At 38.1% G+C, this 21,928-nt stretch overlaps 2 protein-coding genes across 2 annotated transcripts in view; one reads left to right on the top strand and one right to left on the bottom strand.

Moving 5' to 3' along the window:
* The window catches only part of mindy2 (MINDY lysine 48 deubiquitinase 2), a 62,831-nt gene extending 48,103 nt beyond the window's left edge, over positions 1-14,728 (bottom strand). Inside the window, exons 1-2 of the mRNA XM_022664128.2 lie at positions 13,891-14,728; positions 7,044-7,101 (exon numbers count right to left, since the gene is read on the bottom strand). Of these exons, the coding sequence (XP_022519849.2) occupies positions 7,044-7,101; positions 13,891-14,652 (820 nt within the window). The 5' untranslated portion in view covers positions 14,653-14,728. The remainder of the gene's footprint in view (positions 1-7,043; positions 7,102-13,890) is intronic.
* A 2,645-nt stretch (positions 14,729-17,373) lies between these two features.
* The window catches only part of adam10a (ADAM metallopeptidase domain 10a), a 166,380-nt gene continuing 161,825 nt past the window's right edge, over positions 17,374-21,928 (top strand). The window contains exon 1 of the mRNA XM_049471154.1: positions 17,374-17,513. Coding sequence (XP_049327111.1) covers positions 17,447-17,513 — 67 coding nt within the window. The 5' untranslated portion in view covers positions 17,374-17,446. The remainder of the gene's footprint in view (positions 17,514-21,928) is intronic.

Here is a 21,928-nt window from a genome sequence, read left to right on the forward strand (position 1 = left end):
ATTGACACAGGTGCCTAACATTTTTGCACAATACTGTACATTGAACCTTTTATTGAACATTTAAATATCCATTATTAAAAGTTTCAGTGTTAAGAAGGAACATGTGATTAGTCACATTCACAGCAAAATCTGTGATTTGTTATTTTTCACAATTATTTATATATATATTTATACTGCAATGTCAGTTTTTCTCCAATAACACAAACATTTGGACATGAGTAGAACAGACTGTGGTGTGTGGTGTGAAGTGGTGGTGTTGTCTGCTTCTCTACTACATGGTTTCTGGTTTTAGCTTTGTGCTGAATGTAAAGAATTTCTACTCGCTATTACACCACCTATTTACAGCATTAGTGCACAACATCCCACCAGTATCAACACACCTCTCTCACCCGCTCCCTCCCTCTCTCCCTCCCTCACTCGCTCGCTCTCTGGACCAAGTCAGCATGACTAACCTGGACCCGGTTCAGAACTCGCGGGCCGTCACATAACTCAGCAGCTGGTGTTCTTCATACTGCTCATTTATTACAGCAACACCAACAATTTTCCATTACAGTGTTTAAAGAGACACTGTAGCCTTTTAAACATCATCTCAATCACCTGCACCAACACACAATCAATTACCAACACCTTCAATACCTTTAATACCTCTGATCAGGTTTCATTACAGTGTTTAAATAGACACTGCAGTCTTTTAAACATCATCTCATCACCTGCACCAACACACAATCAATTACCAACACCTTCAATACCTCTGATCAGGTTTCATTACAGTGTTTAAATAGACACTGCAGTCTTTTAAACATCATCTCATCACCTGCACCAACACACACTCAATTACCAACACCTTCAATACCTCTGATCAGGTTTCATTACAGTGTTTAAATAGACACTGCAGTCTTTTAAACATCATCTCATCACCTGCTCCAACACACAATCAATTACAAACACCTTCAATACCTTCAATACCTCTGATCCTGTTTAATTTCAGTGTTTAAAGAGACACTGCAGTCTTTTAAACATCATCTCAATCACCTATAAACGTCTCCTTCACCACCAACAAAAAAACTCATATTTGAGAGAAAATTCATAGTTTTATAAAGGGAAATGGATGAGTTTGTTAGCAGCTCATATGTGGAGCATCTTTTGCTGGCGTGGAGAGTAAAACAGCTGGTCTGAAGTTAATGCTCAGATCAAGGATGTAAAAAAAAAAAGGCCAGGTGGTTTGCTTTTGCTGTTTTTACAGCTATAGCTGCACAGCTGTACCAAGAGATGTGTGGATCTGAGAGAGAAGCACATAGCGCATACATAAAAGCAAATAGACGCATGAATCTCAATTTAACATTCATGTCGCATGTCCATGTATCGGATACGTATCCGATTTAGGGCGACATATGAAAGTGACTCAAATCTGATTTGAAAAAAAATGATCAAAATATCAGTTTTGAGTCACTTCAGCCTGGTAATGTGAACATAGCTCAATATCAATGACCAAATTATTGTCAACCAATTCCCTCAATCTCCACTTGTATAAATTACTATATATATGTTTAGTTTCACACACAGGGACCATGCCTAGTTTTGGACTAAACAGCATTCTAAATGGATTTTCCCTTGAAAGGAAAATTACCTGCCATCACAATAAGATCCTAATGGAATCACAAACAATAAAGAACAAGGAAGGTAGAAATAATTTATTACAGCACTTTAATTATCTTAAAATAGAAATAGTAAGAAGATATTAAGACTACATTTAAGATGATTCCACTTGTTAGGACATAGCTTAAAAGTTACAGATGCATACAAACAAACCTTGAAAAGATTAAGTCAATAATTTAATTGAACAAACAGACCAGGTCAAAATAAACATCTATTAGAGAGAAAAAACAGATTTAATCAAAATAAAAGTAATTAAAATAAAAAAAACCTGTCAAAAATAAAAGTGACTACTACAAATGAACAGAGCAGCCTAAAGTAAGATACTAATACAAACACCATGTCAAAATAAAAGCCACTCATATAGATGTAGCTCTAATATAATTTATGTTTGTTAATCCAAAAAGTGTCTTTATTGTTAGTTACCAAGTATAAAATAACCTAGTTAAATACATTAGGTAAACCGATTAGTTTTTGTTTATCATAATCTTGACCATTTAAATCTGTTGCATACATTTTGATACCTTTCCTGTCCTCTACAGACGATTAAAGAGGAATTCAAGCCTTAATAATTATTATATAAGAGAAGTGGTCCATTTATGAACTGCTGCAGGTCAATAAGCATTTACTTCAGCATCTGCCAATAGGCTTCTATAATAATAGGGGTTTTCTGTTGATTATAGTATCTGTGGTGATCCTCTGTACACTCCAGACCCATCACTCAGAGTCTGGGCTGAAGAGCACTGCAGTGTTCCTTTAAGCAGCAGAACGCTAAGTACGCTAATGGGAGCTGGGAGGAGGCATGCCGGGAACAGAATAAATCACCCGGCTTAGCAACAGTGCCGCTGGAGGCCCTCTCAGACCTCTGTATGTCAGACTTCAGTGTAACCAGAAACCCCCCCTACATCCTCATACCCCACGTTACGCCACTGGGCACAGTGCCCGGGCCAGCAGGGTAAAAGGGGGGCAGCAGGGCAGAGTGGAAACAGGAATTGGGTTTCTCTGACGGACCTCGGGTATTCCCCTGATCTGGTGCTGTCCGTCATCAGCACCTGATCACGCTTAGGTCAGTTAAAGCCAAAGTTAAGGCCCTATTTACCAAGGGTTTAAAAAAATATATTCAATTATATTTTAGAATATACAGTGCTATGTAAAGTTGGGGCACTCCTGATTATTTTCATGATTTTCCTTTTATTCATTTATTGGTTGTTCAGCTCAGCAATTTCAGTTAAATATATCATATAGCAGATGAGCAAAGTGAAATTGTGAAATCATTATTTAAACTAACTTTAAAGTTAGGTAGGTGCATACATTTGGGCTGCCTTGTCGTTTCATTGACTTGAATACATTTCAAACTAATTATTGGAAAACTTAATTTGTTTGCTAAGCTCATTGAACCTTGACCTACATATACAGGTGACTCCAATTATGAGAAAGGGACTGATTGGGAATACGTGGACAGATGAAACTAAAATTATTATTTTGAGTTTTTTGGAGGGTGGTATGCATGGCGAAAAAAAGAACACAGCATTTCAACACTTGCTACCCAGTAAAATTAGGTAGTGGTTCCATCATCCTGTGGGGCTCTGTGTTCAGTGCAGGTAAAGTTGAGGGTCTCATGGATTCCAGTCAAAATCAGCAGATTCTTGAGAACAATGTTTAAGAATCAGTGAACAGGTTGAAGTTGCGTTGGGGCTGGATACTTCAACAAGACAACGACCCTAAACACCTAAACACTGCTCACAATCTACTAAAACATTCATGCAGAGGAACAAGTACAACATTCTGGAATGATCATCTCAGATCATCTTAGACCTCAGACCTGAATATTATTAAAAACCTGTGGTGTGATTTAAAGTGGGCTGTTCATGATCAGAAACCATCAAACCTGACTGAACTGGAGATGTTTTGTAAAGAAGAATTATCCAAAATACCTTCAAATAAATACTAAATAAATACTAAATATTTAGGTTATTTTTCTGTTGGGGCCCAAATGTATGCACCTGTCTAATTTTGTTTAAAGAATGATTGCACACTTTCTGTAAATCCAATAAATTTAATTTCACTTCTCAAATATCACTTTTTTTCTGCTATATGAGTATTTAACTGACATTTCCGATCCAAGCAACCAATGATTTATAAAGAAAAATCATGAAAAGTATCATACCACTGTAAAGTTTTTTTTTATTTTTTATTTCCAGGTATCCTAATACCAGTATCCCACCTCTCCACTAAGGGTGGGCGATATGGCCCTAAAATAATTTCACGATATTTCATGGTATAATCGCGATAACAATACTCTTGGCGATATGACAAAAAAATACAAAATCTTTAGCAGATTTGTAACAGATGTCACTGATTCAGAATGTCATGATACTACTAATAATAATTAAAGTATTAAAAAGTAAAATAAATGATACTGGACAGATATAATCTGTCTCTAGTAGATATTTAATAGGAAATGAGAAATGTGTACATTTTTCTTTTGCTTAAAACAGCAAAAAAGTAGTACCCTGATGTGATAATTAGGGGTGAGTGTTATGGCACCATATTTCAGGGTGTAATATCGTTCACGATATTAAAAAAATATTATCGCGTACGATACGATATGGCACACCCCTACTCTCCACACAGGCCTATTTTTACACACCGTGTCTGCTACCTGCCTCCAGAGCAGCAGAGGTGCTGATGGGGCTTTCAGACATCAGACAGTTTAGCTGAAGTCGAGCTGTGAGGAACAGCTGACGACAGAACACAGCTTCCCCGCTTCTCACGCAGATGAACATACAGAACGAGTCCCAGTAGGAGCACAGATCCGTCCTGTTATTCCCACAACCACACAGCCTGCAGACAGAACTGCTGCCCTCGGGACAAACCAGCAATTAGTGAGAGAACCTCCAGGCAATTTCCAGAACATCCAGGCCTTCTCTAGCAGAGTTTATATAGCCCACATGCTAACAGATGTTTCAGCTCAGAGCGTTTTAAACTGTCAGCAGCACTGTCGCCTCATTCAGGCCTGTTCAGTGGTGGAACATTCAGCAAGGGACCAGTTATGATTAATCCGGATATAGTTACAGACAAGCAAAAACCTTATATATCCAAATTATGTCTGTCACAGTGATTATGCTACTGACTTACCACCACCGGTGGGTGATATGGCCCTAAAATAATATTACAATATTTCAGGACAGGTTTGCGATAAAGATATACTTTGCAATATGACAAAACAATAACATTTTTTAAATAAATTTCAAGAATAAACTACAAGCAGATTGCCAGTTCGAATCCTGTTCATGCAGGTTGCCATTGTCTACGGAAGCCCTGAGAGAGCACAATTGGCCTTGCTCTCTCTGGGTGGGTAGATGGCGCTCTTTTCACTCATGACTTACAAGGCGTCTTTGAGCTGATGTACCGGAATCGAGTCACTGCACTTTCCTCTGAGCGTGCAATGCTACATCAGCAGCAGTTTATAAAGGGGCAGTAGTGGACTTCACATGTATTGGAGGAGGCATGTGCTGGTCTTCATCCTCCTGGTGTTTTGGGGAGTACTAATAAGTGGTTTGGGTAATTGGCCGTGTAAATTAGGGAGAAATTGAAAAAATATTAAATAATAAAAAAGAAAAACAAATCAAAAAATGTTTCAAATGTGTCAATTTCATAAACAGTAACTTACTAAGACACTGATTCGAGTGTAACAAAATAATAAATATAAACAAAACAGATTTAAGAACAAAAATCTACCACAAAACTAAAGTGTAGCATGTGTAGTGCCTGTAAACCGCAAACAATTAAATGTAAATACAGAAAATAAAAAATATACAAAACAGACTGTTTTTAAGAATAATGCAATATCACTATATAATATTATTTATTGTCACTAGCTGTGCGAGTAGCTGGAATGAATTTATTAGAAAGGGTGTCTACAAACATTTGGACACATAGGTCAGCATGATAGCGTGATGGCATTAGATAGAACGCAGCAGTTTGTAGTGTGTCAGTTTAGTGAAGAGTTGGAGCTGTTAGTGTTCGATCTGTGGTGGCTCAGTGGTTAGAGAGCTGGAGTATTGATCACAGGGTTGTGAGTTCAATACCTGCATCCGGCAGTTTGCCATCATTGGGTTCTTTAGCAAGGCCCTTAACTTTCTCTGCTACAGTGGTGTGTGTGTGTGTGTTCCATATACACTCGACAACTTGACAACCTAGTAGAAAACGTTATGTGTGAGAATGTTATGATAATATATTGATATATAGGGTATTAGAGTGAAAGGATTTAAAATTTGTATTGGTGAAAAATGTACTGTAACTGACAGGAGGCACTAGTACCCTGTTGGACAAAATTGTTGGAACCCCTCGGTTAATGAAAGAAAAACTCACAGAAATAATCTTGAATCTGTGTGTCCACTAATTAGCATCACAGGTGTCTTCAATCTTGTAATCAGTTAGTGGGCCAATATATAGGACTACAGGTAGTCACTGTGCTGTTTGGTGACATGGTGTAAAGCACAGTCAACATGGAGCAGAGGAAGCGAAGAAAAACGACAAGTTATATAGACAAGTATGTTAAAGTTCAAGGTTATAAGACCATCTCCAAGCAGCTTATCCTATTTCTGTGATCATTGACCACAGACCAGGCAGGACAGGAAAGTGTTGCAATCTTGAGGATAGCTTCCTGGGAAACCTTGCTGTGTGTGGATGAGAATAATCCTGCTGTAACATGCCATTCGGAAGCCCCATCATGAGAATAAGCAATGCATGTGGCTGTAGGATGTACAGCACATATCGCTGAGCTGTTAGTCTCCCTCGTATCACTACAAGGGGTGACTGAATGTCTGATGCTCCCCAGATCATCACACCAGCAGTTTCCCAGGGCAGAATCCCAGACCTGTTTAAAGATAACGGCCTAGATGGGGCAATTCATGAAAACAACCATCATGCTGCGTCTCTCTGTCCAATTTGACCACCTTTCAGAGTCTATCAACTGGGAAAAATGTCTTTGAGTGCGTCTAGCAGACAACAATCTCTCATCAAGAGGTACACTACACAAGAATTGACCCAGAGAGCCTTTTTATAGGGCAGCAGGGGAAGCACTTTTACACCCTCTTGTGACAAGACCCAGTGTCTAATCAGACCATACTGGTAATCATTTACATATCTGCCTAAGAGTTCTGCAGAAATCCGGGATGTGTTATTTTTTGCCTGTGTGTGTGTGTGTGTGTGTGTGTGTGTGTGTGTGTATGTGTGTGTGTTCTTATTTACATATATCCACCAGAGAAGACACATTATCCAACAGTTAGAGCTGGTTCTAACTGCTGTCTTTACTGTCTGTACTCATGAATACACTGATAAATTAAGGCTGTCTGAGAGAGTGATGATATGCCATTAAAACTCACCCAGATACTCCATCAGCTGCTCCGCTGTGATGATCTCCATCATTGGCGGCAGCTTGACCTGAAGAAGAAGACAAGAGGAAGGGTGTTAACAGTGAAATGTGGGTAATGAAGTGTGATTTCTGTTCTGGTCCTAAACCAGTATCTTCCATAGGAGTCATTATTAGGGAATCACAGAAATTAACGTTTCTGGCGAATATTAAAAACATGCAGTTTTCATTTTGACACTTTTTCCACTATTATATAAACCTAAATATATGGAGGGCATAATAAAAAAAAAAACACGACTAATCGATTCATCGAAAAAATTAAATTAAAATAAAATGAATCAACAGATTAGTTGACTTCATAAATAGCCATTAGGTGCAGCCTTAGATCTGGAATGATGGCGCTCCATCCAATACCTTTCTGTAAAGGCTGGATTATACAACTGCATCACATCAATGAAGAGGCAATGGCATTGCCTGTTCAAGTGGCCTGCAGACTAAAAGTGTGGGCGGGAACACAAGGCTCAGCGGACCAATCACATCTGCTGTTGTCTGCGAGGCGAATTTACATTTCTGAGGTGGTGTAAATCAGCCTACACCGTATGCTACGGCAGAAAGTATATGTAAGTTACGACACAGATTCGATGCAGAAGCACAATTCGGCCTTAATAATCCATTATTTGGTTTAGGTGTATTAAAGAAGCATTATACAAAGATCTGGCATTTCTGCTCCTGGGCTCCCCCTACAGATGAGGAGGGTAATACACTTCAATATTGTTGCTGTAAATTCAGACTACGCTTTAAGCTCTCCCTGATGGACAGATGTACACAAGCATTTCTGAACATGCATATTGTTTCAATATGTGGCCCCATGTATGGATATTTTAATGAAACCTAGGCACTCTAGCCTAATCAATCAAATGAATAGGGTAAACCTGCATTAATATAAAACAATATTGGTTGTTTAATTCTGTGAAACTGACACCAATAAATCCATAATTCCTGGCATTTCTTTATTTAGGACCATTGTAAAGAAGTGTCCTGTGATATATTTGGAATATCACAGTATCCTAATATCATTATCGTGGGCAGTGTATAGTGATAATATTGTATCGTGAGATGCCCTGTGATTCCCACCCCTATGTTGGATCTGTTTCTTGCTCTATATGTTGCTCTGAAGCAGGGAAATAGAGAAACAGTGCTGGACAGGTGCTGGACATGGCTGCACCTGTAGAGCTCCCAGCAGTAAGTCAGGAAGTGCAGAGTCAGCTCCAGCAGACCACAGGCCCGGCCCAGCCTCGCTCCGGCCAGGCTACTGCAACTAAAACTCGCCCTCAATGTGGCAATCATCTCCACCGCCCGCCGCCAGTTCTCAAACACCGCTGTGTGCGGCCGACAGACACGGAGTCTAATTCTGGAGATTAAAGAAGAAGCACTCAAACGGAGGCTCTGCTGCATGCCAGCTCGCCGTCAAACACCGTAATTAAACCTTATCTTTATGATGCAAATGAGCCTCAGGCTGAAATACAGAACGCGGCCTGTTTGTGACCGTGCGGGACTGCTTAACAGGAACAGGAGACAGGCATGACAGCAAAAAGCATCTTTTAAAGAACTAGTGCAGCTAGCTGCAGCACAAGCTGTCAGGAGGAGAACGTGATTAAAAAACTGAGAATCACATGATGTTTAGGGGCCTGACTGCACTTCTACACTCCCAGAAAAGCTGCCAGTCTAAAAAAACATCATTAAAAAGATGGGCTAGAATGATGAGACTGGGAAAAAAAAAAAAGATAAAAAATACAGGACTGTAAAAGCAAAAATTCCACATTTGTCTTGTATTAACTTTTATTATTAAATAAAATATTTCTCAAAAATAGTTAATTAATTACACAAAATATGTAATGTGTTTTTTATGCTTGCTGATTATATACATCAACTAGATATTTTGAAGTTAAGTTTATTTTTGCCAGATTTGCTACATCATTTTTTGTCTACATCTCTTAGTTTGGTACATAAACTGTTAAAATTATATAAGGTTAAGATTTATTGTGTTGCCGTATAATATTATTAAAATTAATACATATTTTTCAGTGTTTTATATATTACCAAGAATATTAATATCATAAAAATCCGCTGAAATATTGTGATATTGTTTTAGGACCACATGAGCCACCCCAAGAAATGAGAATTACTGAATTTAAAAAACATTATTAACCAGTTTATTATTAATGACTCAATAATAACAGCAAACATCCAACACTATTCTAGAATTCCAAAAATATTTGAATTAATTTGTAGCACTTTCTGTTCCATTTCTGCACATTTAATACTGATATATAATAAATTGCTGACAGAGATGTGCATATGGACACACGCAGCTTGTCTATGACCCTCTGGAATAGATGTGAAATTAAACTGTTTTCTCTGGAATTATGAAGCTTAATCCAATAACCCCAAAAACAGATTTAGTCAATAAATGCAATCAAATCCCACAGCAATGTTTTACAAGCCTGCTCCAAACAATAGAGATATTACTCCAGCAAAGGTAGTATAAACTCTTTTTAATACCCTTAATTCGATTTTAATAAATGAGCAGTGTCCCGAAACTTTTGGAAATACTTTCCACGTAGTCTATGTAAATGAGCTCTGTTTGGATTGGTTGTCCAGTTTTGTGCCTTGTTCACAACACAAACACAGTTAAAGCCCTCAGGAGGACTGCAAAATGAGTGGGCGGATCTAAACTGCTATAGGCGGAATACACTCTTCAAAATAAAGGTGCTTCAAACGGTTCTTTGAGCTATTCTATAATAGAACTGCTTTCCCTGAAGAACCGGTTTTAAATAGAGATGTGAAACCTTTCATATCGAGTGAAGGTGGGCCTAATTAAACGGAACCATTTGAAGCCTTGACCTTCATTGTGAAGAGTCAGAGATATGTAAATGAGCTGGTTTCTATGATATCAGAAAATCAATTAATTTAAACTAAGGTGTTTTCTGAGGGTGTGGACAGGACAGTGACGCTTCTTTGTCCTTTATTTGTTTATTATCTTATTTGAGACTTCTTTAATTAAAAGTTCTACGCTTTGTGTTAACCAATAAGAAAAAAATATTCTTAACACTAAAACATTTAAAAATGGACATGTAAATGTAAAATAAATTAACCAATGTAAGATCATCACAGTAGGAATTTATGTATATTCAAATGTATGTTTATTCTACCTCCTAAACTTAGGAGTAGTGTTGTTGTGTTTACATCACTAAATAGAGCTAAAAACGCTATTAGTTACTAAAGTAACTAATGTGTTAGAAAAAATTTATTCCAAATTAATCAAACGTCCAATTTTACTAACAACCAAAATTATAAGTGAATTATTGAACAAGAGGAATAATTTATTTAAGACAAAAAAAACATTTAGGCTATTTAATGAAAGCAGTGATTTTAAAAAAGCCCCTAACAAACAATCTTCAATCAAATGTGTTTGGTTACAGTTCCAGTCGAAATACTTCATACTGGTGGATAACCAAGTCAAAGGTTATCAAAACTAACCTGGGGCAAAGCTAAACATGCTAACCTAGGCATTGCTAACAATGCTAACCTGGACAATGCTAACAATGCTAACCTGGGCAATGTTAACAAAGCTAACCTGGACAATGCTAACAATGCTAACCTGGGCAATGTTAACAAAGCTAACCTGGACAATGCTAACAATGCTAATCTGGGGCAATGCTTACAATGCTAAACTGGGGCAACAGTAGGATTCTAACCAGGGCAATGCTAACAATGCTAAACTGGGGCAATGATAAGAATGCTAACCTGGACAATGCTAACAATTCTAAACTGGGGCAATGGTAAGGATTCTAACCTGGGCAATGCTAACAACGCTAAACTGGGGCAATGGTAAGAATTCTAACCTGGCCAATGCTAGCAATGCTAAAGTGGGGCAGTACAAACAATAATTTAATTTAGGACAATGCTAACAGTGATAATCTGGCTAACTGTGCTAACAGTGTGAACCTGGGACAGTGCTGATAGTGCTAATCTGGGGCAGTGCTAACAATGATTTAACCTAGGGCAGTACCAACAATGCTTTAACCAGGGCAGTGCTAACAGGGCTAATCTGGGACAGTGTTAACAATGCTTTAACCTAGGACAATGCTACTGGTGATTATCTAGCTAACAGTGCTAATCTGGGATAGTGCTAAAAATGCTTTAATAGGGCAGTACAAACAACGCTTTAACCTAGGACAAAGCTAACTGTGATAATCTGGTTAACTGTGCTAACAGTGCTAATCTGGGACAGTGCTAACAATGCTTTAACCTAGGGCAGTACCAAAAATGCTTTAACCTAGGACAGTGCTAAAATGGCTAACAGTGATTACATTGCTAACCTGTAATGGTGCTAATAATGCTATAACATAGGACAGTGCTAACAACGCCTTAACCTTGAGCAATATAAACAATTCTTTAACCTAGGTCAGTGCTAACAATGCTTCAAGCTAGGGTAAAGCTAACAATGTTTTAACCTGGGACAGTGTTAGCAATACTTTAACCTAGGGCAATGCTAACAGTGCTAATCTGGCTAACAGTGCTCACCATGCTAATATGGGACAGTGGTAACAATACTTTAACCTAGGGCAGTGCCAACAATGCTTTAAACTAGGGCAATGCTAACAGTGCTAATCTGGCCAGTGTCAAAAGTACTAACCTCAGACAGTGCTAACAGTGCTAACCAGGGGCAATGCTAACAGTGCTAATCTGGCCAGTGCTAAAAGTACTCACCTCGGACAGTGCTGACAGTGCTAACCAGGGGCAATGCTAATAGTGCTAAAAGTACTAACCTCGGACAGTGCTGACAGTGCTAACCAGGGACAATGCTAACAGTGCTAAAAGTACTAACTTAACCTCGGACAGTGCTGACAGTGCTAACCAGGGGCAATGCTAACAGTGCTAATCTGACCAGTGCTAAAAGTACTAACCTCGGATAGTGCTGACAGTGCTAACCAGGGGCAATGCTAATAGTGCTAATCTGACCAGTGCTAAAAGTACTAACCTCGGACAGTGCTGACAGTGCTAACCAGGGGCAATGCTAACAGTGCTAACCAGATACAGTACTAACAGTGCTAACCAGGGACTAGAGATGGTAAAATTAGACCATATTTTATCATGATAAAATACTTTAGCAACATGTTTTTAAAAACATAATGGAGGAAATCATCAGTGTTTAAAGAACGCTTACCTAACTGTACATTTCATTAAAGAGAGTGTAATTAGTGATATTAAACTAAACAAAAAGTGAATAAAATCACTGTTTTTTTATTTTTTTTACCCATCTCTATGTGTCTCTTATATCATTAGCATTAATTTAAAAAAATGCCAAATGGCACAGTTTTTTTAGTGGTTTCAGATGTTTGGACCCCACTCTGTGTATAAATCTGACAGGCTGTTTATCTCTTGATATCATCCTCATTGGTTATAGTTTTCTGCAGGGCTGCAGGTTTTAGGTATGGTCATTCTCACTGTCCTCGTGTTGCAGTTGGTGCTGCAAAAATCTACTGTCCAGTACTGAGACAGAAGCTAATTCTCTACCAGGGTTATTTATCTTACTAACAATGATATTAAAGAAGAATAAAATGGACTTGGGGTGTGATAACCAGTACAAACTTTTGTCGAACAGCCCATCTCTGTTTGCAGAAAAATTGTAGTATTTAATCTCACAAAAAAAGACTAATTTTATTAAATGCTACAGCCCTTTTCTGCTTGCTAAAATTCTCATTCTCTATAGCTGCAAAAATTGACTCCAGCCTTTGAAAGAAAGTGCATTATTACGATTAATTTGATGATGTATTTGATCATTGATGTCTGCAAAATGTGTGTGAAAATTTCTTGTATTAGTAATTTGTAGTATTATGTAGGAAACACTGCAATATTGGCTATTATTTAATATTTATTTCCAACATTGTGCAGTCCTAATTCAAGGCAAGACCAGACCCACAACTAGATGAGCTTTCAGGATGGTATATCCTCGTATTCCTTTAGGGTAACATCACTCAGCCATATTACACAGCCCTAGTTTCAGGTTGATGTTTAGCTTGGTTAAAATATGAGATTTATGTTTACAAAATCACTCAACACGAGGGATGTAAATCACAGGGCATCTCACGATACCATCAAAAAACTTTGAAGGCAGTTACACTTGTACAGCTAGACACCCAAAGAGAATTTACAAATCACGTTTTACACACAACCATCTCAACTCAGCACTCATCCACACACAACAGTAATAAGGGTCAGCCAATCGTACACAGCTTACTCTCAACCGAAAACCACCGTCCACCTAGAACAACATCAGGTACTGAGGGAGTTCCTGGTGGAAACCCACATGGACAAGAAAAGAACAGGGAAACTCCATCCAGACAGGAACTCAGGACCCCATCGCTGAGAGGTGGACACGCTAAACACTAAACCAATGTACTGTTGCCCACGATAAATATGATATAACAACTGTGATTCTGCGACAACTGACGTATTGCAATAAAATTCTCTAAGATACTTTAAAGCTTCTGTAAAAATAGCAGGACTTATGGATTTATTGGTGTCAATTTCACAAAATTTAACAAACAATATTCTTCACAGCAGGTTTACCCTATTCATTTGATTAGCACCACCATGTGGAGTAATGTAACTTTATTAAGTCTAATTGGGGGCCAGTTTTAGGGAGTTTAGAGAGCTTATGTTTCAATAAAAAATTATCCATATTTGACACCACATGTTAATAGTGTATTGCAAATGAAAAAGATCCAATATATAGCAATATAGACATATTATCCCAGCCCTAATTAACACCCAGCTCATCACCCCCAATTTACCTTCCAGGCCAGCAGGAGGACATTCATAATGGCCAGTAAAGGGCAGGGCCCGTTCTCGTTCTGGGTGATGACAGGTGTGTTCTCCTCTTTCCACCTGATCCACTTGATGTGGTAGATGGACTGTCCGGCCCCCCGGTCCCTGCAGCAGGCCGCCTTCTTCTCCTCCTCCAGGGCAGAGGCCGGACCCCTGTCCTCCAGGCCTTCTCCATTCACCTCTGGGCTGGGGCAGGAGTTCAGGATGGAGGAGGAGTCTAGGGACTCGGGGCTGGGAGAGGGTTCACTCCCGCCGGCCAGAGCTCCACCAGTGGTCGGCTCAGAGAGGTCCACCGACCCCCGGCCCCTGGAGTCCCTCCCGTCCGGGGGGCTGTCTCCAGCCCTCCCTGTAGGCACATTAAGTTCCTCTCTGCTCTGTTTGGACTCCAGCTGGGCGGGCTGGGCTGGAGGGAGCGGGTTTAGTTCAGCAGCAGCTCCCGGAGCCCCGCAGCCCGGCCCGTTACTGCACGCCTCCCCACACCTCGCATCCTCCCCGTCTCCAGGCAGCGGGGCCTCGGCCTGCGTGCAGCCCAGCTCGGGTGAGCCTGGCTCGGCCACTCCGCCACCGTCCGTCCGCCCCGTCTGCAGGTCAGAGCTAGCGTTCTCCGCCGCGCACGGGTCCCTCTTCCCGCCGCCCCCGGCCGCCCACGCCTCACCGGGCTGCACCGGGAGGGTGGCGCAGACCGAGCTCCCGCCGGAGTCCCGGTGCAGGTTCGCATTTTTCTCCATGTCGGGCTTCAGCACTGCGGCTCCGCGCTCAGCCCCATCCGCGCCATGACACCGCCGAGCCGAACCTGACGTCACCGCGCTCCGGACCCGCCCCTCCCCAACCGGAGCCTCCGCCCCCCCCCCCCAGTATAAACAATAACAACACATTATTATATTATATTGAAATACATTACATTACTTTCGCGTAATCTTTGTTCAGCATCAGCAACAAGAATTCTTCTTCTTCTTATTATTATTATTATTATTATTGTTGTTGTTGTTGTTGTTGTTGTTTTGTTGTTACACAGCGCTATATTATAAAATAGATAACATAAGATAGAATCTATGAAGATAGAATACAAAAAAAGATAACATTTAACATATTTAGTGTAAGTACAGTTGAATGTAAACAATACAGATAAAACCGTAGCGGTGAATAAGTGTATAATCGATCTGCACAAATAAATCAGTTCTAACGTCGAAGATCACAGTTGTTTCAGTGCATTGGCGATGAGAAATGTTGATTTATTAACATACATTTGCTATTTGGGATGGTTGTGTTTGAGTGAATGATGTATAATAAGAAGCTTAGTTAGTTATTGCTTTTGGGATTATTATATTGCATTTTATTATTCATATAGATTTTATTTCATTTTACATAGATATATTATTTTTATTTAATCCTTTAAAGTAAACAATAAGATTTTAAACAGTCACGATAAACCTATTGAGTGTACATTATGTATCTGTGAGTATTAAAGTATTAGTGTAAATTAATCATGTAATGTGTATAATTATATGAAGTGATGTAATTATTATTAAATGTGAAAGGGAACAGGCCTGTGGTGCTGATTGGGTGCGTTATTTATGTTGGGCACATGGTGGCGACATTTACCTGATAAACAGATCCAGGATCCCGCGCTGTGGGTGATCAGGGCCAGATCCACCTTTACTATAAGATCAGGAGTCTGATCTTTAGACAATCTATAAAATACACTTTAGAATAAAAACTTTTTAAAGAGATTTTAAAGAGCAAATAATGTATGCAGCCTCTGAGTGGTGTGGCAAAGTGTTTTTTTTTTTATTATTGCCACAAAATAATATAAAAATAAATAAATAAAAATATATATGTGAGGACACAAATTAGGTTCCTAGAGGCCTTGGAAGTTATATTATTTTTTGGCCTGAATATATTAACTATTGGCCACTTCCTATTAAAAGCAACCACCACATCAACTTAAGGAGTAAGTTTTTTTGCTGTTAGAACATTGTATTGCTTTCAAATATGTAATATTAAGCAAATTGCCAGTAATTGGGTATTAAAGTGATATTTTATTTACTTATTTACTTTCAAATAAATATATAATACATACCATTTGATTATCGTCATGCCCTGCATACATAAGATGTCATTTTAAGTTTTTAGTTATACAATTCAGTCCTTATGTTTTTAGTAGGTATAAGTAGCCATGTCACTTTAGGGGCTCTGTACATTTGTACATGTATATTTTATTTCTTTCAAATATGTACATTTAAAATATATTAAGCATAATTAAACATAAAGAGTTTCTTACATTCAGACAAATCAACAAAACCTGCAATTTGACCAGAAATCCTGCAAGTAACATTTGTATTTGAAGGTTTATTTATGTAATTGTGTCCACAGATTAATTTTGTTTTGACCATGAGATCAAATAAAATATTAATTCTGGCCATGCCTTAACTGACAACCACATCATGCTACAATTTATTTATTTAAAATCTGCAATCTTTAGCAAATTAGCATCAATTGTGTATTAAATTAAGTTTGTTTTACATTAAGAAAAATCAACAAAATATGTAATTTAACCAGAAATATAATGTCATGGTTTCATTCATAAAATTGTGGTCACAGATTATGTTTATTATGTATATGAGATTTTTGAGAGTTTTGTAGGCATTACTTTTTTTTTAAAAACAACCACCACTTCATAGTGTCACCTTACATGTGACCCTACCTTTTATTTTACTCATGGAATAAAGTAGTAAACAGTATAAAACGGTTTGCCTTCCACAATCCCCTGATCTAAACCTGATAAACTGAGATGGTGGTTTGAGGTGATTTGGGATGAGCTGTAGCTTCAGGATACTTGGAAAGCTCTGAAGAGGCTTTTTCAGTTTCTGAATCAGTTTCCCTGATTTTGCTATTTATAGGTATAGGTTTAAGTAAAATAAACATTGTTGTTTAATTCGATAAACTACGGACAACATTTCTCCCAAATAAAAAAAAAATATCTTCCAAATAGAAAATAAGAAAATAAGAAATGGCATAAAAAAGATGTAGAGCTTTCAGTCCTTAAATAATGCAAAGAAAACAAGTTTATATTTAAAAGGTTTTAAGAGTTCAGAAATCAATATTTGGTCGAATAACTCTGGTTTTTAATCCGTTTTCATACATCTTGGCATCATGTTCTCCTCCACCAGTCTTACACACTGCTTTTGGATAACTTCATGCCTTTGCTCCTGGTGCAAAAATTCAAGCAGTTCAGTTTGGTTTGATGGCTGTGTTGTGATCATCCATCTTGCTCTTAACTATATTTCAGAGGTTTTTAATTTGGTAATTTTAATTTTTTAAGTGGTCTCTTATTATTTCCAGAGCTGTAAATGTGTTGTTAGTGTGAAGTGGGCGGGGCTACCCCTCCCTTTTCTGACGTTAGCTCGTTTTACGTCACTCCCTTGGAGACGGGATCTGGTGCCGCAGAGCAGCAGCAGCTGCCGTAAAGGCTTGAGCAGAGAGTGACTGGGTGAGAGAGAGGGAGGCGGATGAAGTAGCGCTATGGATTTAACTCACACAGCCTTCATTAAACTATTTCTGCTGCTCTACTACCTAACACACACCACAGGTGAGTCCCGTCTTCATTTACCCGCGATTATTCGCGTTATTCCGACTATTCGGATTAATATTCTGCGGTTAATCAGCCGCGGACTCCGGCTGACTTTCTGTTTCTGAGCGCTGCTGCTGCGGAAGTGCATTTACATCTCAGCTTTCCTCCAAAACAGCGCGGCTTATTTACAAATTTACACAAAAACACACTTTACACAGCCTACAGGAGAGGGTACGGTGCTAATTTGGTGTTTTATGTTTGTAATTTCGGTAAAAAAAGGAGAATAATCTGTTGTTTTGTTGTAGCTGTCAACTAAACCCGCCTAACTCCTAACTCAGTTTATATCCAGCTTTTTGACACAGTATGTTATTAAACGCTTTATGTTCTTAGCAAATCAGCCACAAACTCTCTAACTGACAAGTTTGACATCTAACTTCAATGTTTCTGAACGTGTTTCCTTTAACAGGAGTGACTTAAAGTGGATTAAAACGTCTTAAAATAAAGTGAAAGCCAAATTCTGTGGTGTGTATTCTGTGGTAGGGCTGGGCAGTATGATGAATGTTATCAGTATTGTGATAAACTAGGTTTTGATATAATTTTCTATGTATATCGCTAGAGAACCACTGAAAACCAGCATGTTTTATTGTATAGAGAGCACAGTTAAGTTAGTCCTGTTGCTAACATTTTGAAAACCCTGTTTCTTTATCAATTTGCACAAAATTGTCAACAACGCAGCCTATGAGAGAGGATACTGTGATTATTTGGGGTTTTATGTTTGTAATTTGTGTAAAAATGAGGAGAATAGTATGTAGAGTTTACGCTAGCTTAATGCCACATTTAGTCATTAAACACTTTTTTTCTTAGCAAATTAGCCTCAAACTTTCTAACAAGGATTTAGTGACACGTTAGACATCTAACCTCAATGTTTCTGAACGTGTTTCCTTTAACATGAGTGACTTAAAGTAGGTTAAAACGTCTTAAAATAAAGTGAAAGCCAAATTCTGTGGTGTGTATTCTGTGGTAGGGCTGGGCAGTATGATGATATGTTATCAGTAGCGCAATAAACTAGGTTTTGTTATCATTTTCTATTTATATTGCTGTTAATATCACTAGAGAACCACTGAAAACCAGCGTGTTTTATTGCATAGAGAGCACAGTAAAGTTAGTCCTGTTGACAAGACTTTGAAAACACTGTTTCTCTATCATTTTGCACAAAATTGTCAGCAACGCAGCCTATAAGAGAGGATACTGTGATAATTTAGGGTTTTATGTTTGTAATCTGTGTAAAAATGTGGAGAATAAGCTGTTGTCTTGTAGCTGTCAATTAAATCCTAATTTAGAGTTTGCATCCAGCTTAGTGATAAATTTATTAATTAAAAGAAAATGAAGTGAAAGCCAAATGCTATGATGATATGCTATCAGTATCGTGATAAACTAGGTCTTAATATCACTTTTCTGTGTATATAGCTGATAATATAACTACAGAAAATCTGAAAATCTTTGCTTTTTGTCGCAGACAGCATAATTATTGCTGGTTTTCCTAAAGGTTTTGGTAGTGTTTACCTGCACAGAACTTTATGAAGTGCCTTATAAATTGAGTGAAAGCCAACTTCTGTGGTGTGTATCCTGTTGAAGGGCTGAATAATATTCTGATATGCCCTGTGTTCAAGCTGCAAGAAATACTGACTTGATGTCTTGCTGCCCACACTATTAGTGTCATGATTCAGTCTCTGATTAGCTGTGTTGACATTAGCTGTTAGTATTTTATCCCAATATAATAGAAGGCTAGAAATTATAAAGAGTAATTAAGAACACCCGATTTAAACTGATTCTTCTCAGATCCTTTGTTTTTACTGCTGTGTTCTAGTGAGGAATCAGTATTAGACATTGTATTTGTATTTTAAAGCACACAGGACTGATATAAGTGCTGACGCTGGTGCAGTATCAGTGAGGGATTCTCCTGTCTGAGGAAACACATGATTACAGTAATGACTGGCGGGCCGGGCAGGCCGAGGCTTGATTTGAGAATAATGGCGGGAGCGGGAGCAGCGAGGGCTGGCAGTAATGAGAGCCTGTGGCCTGTCTGTTTTTAACCTCTACACCCGGCTCAGTGCTGCAGTGCTGCTGCTGGACGGCTGTGTTCAGTCAGAGGCAGCTGTAATTCTGGAGTGGAGAACATCTCAGCATTAGTGTCTCTCACAATCACTCAGCTCCTCTCTCTCTCCGCCGCCTTCCTCCAGTGCGGGACGGCGGTGTGAGGAACGTGTGTGGTTGGTTGCTGACACATTTCACAGGAAACCTGACAGAAAGCGAGACGTTCCAAGTCATTTCTGAGACGTGACGCCAGAGCTGCTCTCCTCAGCGTGTGAAGTAGCACTGTGCACTACTGACTTCCAGTTTACTTTATGTTTAGTCAGTATTAGGGGGTTTACTATATCGCATCATACTCAACAATACTGCAGTACGTCTTGAATCAATAATAAAAAAAAATCTATATTTTGATAGTTGAGAAATTCTCTAAAGCAGTCTATTGTTTATTTGTTTTGCTGTTTAGTTTAATATTTAGTATAATTTAGTTTGCATTTTAGTACATTGGTAGATTTTTGTTAAATGTTTATTTTGTTACATTATTGTTAGTTTATACGTTATTGTAAATAAGTCTTAAAGTAAACTTTGTTTAGAATTTTTGTTTCTACTAAATGTTTAAATGTTTTCTTTTTATAGCAGAAGAAACATTAACATTGGTTAAAAAAGCATATGTTTTGTCATATCACCTAGAATATAATTACAATTACAATTTTTTGTGCCAGATAAAACTGTAATTTATTATTATTATTATTATTATTATTATTATTATTATATGACCATTTTAATTCACTGACATTATGAAAACATAGAGAAAGCATAAAATGCAGTTATACTCCTTTAAAGAGTTTTGAATTAAGAATATTTAGTCAGTGGAATTCCAATTGTTTAAATATCATTAAGGATTAACACATATAATAAAATACAATACAATAAAATAAAATCATTGTTTTCTTCCCAAATACAGTTACATACTGACCTCTTTATGTTAGTGGTCTTGCATTGCTTTATAAAATTAAAAAGGAAATATTGAAGTTGCAAAAAAACAATATTGTGACAGACCTATCCTAAAGTGTTCTACATATAGTATTGTCTTAAAAATATAACAATAAATGGTGAAATAAGTGTTAAAATAATTTGATAACACAAAAAAATGATGCACAGTTATAAAATGCATGTAAAAATAAATGATGTCACAGAAGGACTACTTTTGGTTCCATACAGACCCATGTTTCTAATATCGACGTGAGTGAGAAAAGCTTATTGATAGTCCAAAGAACTTTCATTTAATGGAAAGGTTCTGTATCATAGGATGAGCGATGCCTTGATAGAAGTTTAATTGTAAATGTAAAAATGTGAAATTTTTTATATCACAAAAGATTCTGTAAAACCTTAAGGCAAGTGGGACACCAGAGATAAAACAATATTGGTTTCATAAAGAATCTAGCTTGTAATAGAGATGCATATGTATGAAAAATCTTTTATTAGACTTATTTTATAAGAGTTTTCAGGACAAAAGGTCAGTTAAAATTGTAACAATAGTGGAACTATGTATGTCTTTTTTTCCCAGTGTAATAATGTTTATTCATTCAGGGATTTTTTTGCCAGTAGTTTTATCACTCTTAGATATTTGCATTTGAGCAGATCATATTTATATGATCTCACAGGGAGAGAAGGGGCTTCAGGCATATTTCTTGAATGCTTTCTGAAAGTTTTTAGATTTTTTGTTTTGTTATAGTAACAATGAATAACACCACTGTAACACCAGTATTATTGTTTGTGTAGTGTGTAAGGTTTGTGTGCTGACTGTCGTTGAGCCATTCAGAAGCCTCTGTGCTGTGCTCTGTTAGTGCATTGTTCTCTGTTTGGTACACATGTTTTACCCGCAGTTTGGTGTGGACTGTGTGTTGTGTGGTTTCCTGTTGTGCAACAGTAAAGTCATTGCAGAGCGGATTGGCTTTTCAGAGCTGGTGTAGGGCAGGTATGTGTGTTTGTGGTGGTTTTACAGAAAGCTGCTGGGCGAGACGATGATGAAAGATGTTCCTGAGCAGTTTCGACACTTCCGGGACCTTCTAGTGTACAGCTGCTAGAATGAAGCTGTGCGATACAGCACATATTTAATGGTGCAGAAACATTCTAAAATACTGTTTTGATGTATAGAGGCTTTTATTTTTATTCTAATATTAATGGAACAGTATGTACAGTATATGATCGAAGGAGTGTAAAATGGCTACAGCAGTCCAATATCTGTCCTGGCCCCTCCCCCGATGTAAAGCTCATCTGGGTTGCCAGGCTGAGGACACTGTACCCAGTGTAAGACAAGTTCAAGAACTTTGCAGTGTCCACAC

Source organism: Astyanax mexicanus, chromosome 23 (assembly GCF_023375975.1).
Source record: "Astyanax mexicanus isolate ESR-SI-001 chromosome 23, AstMex3_surface, whole genome shotgun sequence".
In the NCBI taxonomy this organism is placed as follows: Eukaryota; Metazoa; Chordata; class Actinopteri; order Characiformes; family Acestrorhamphidae; genus Astyanax; species Astyanax mexicanus.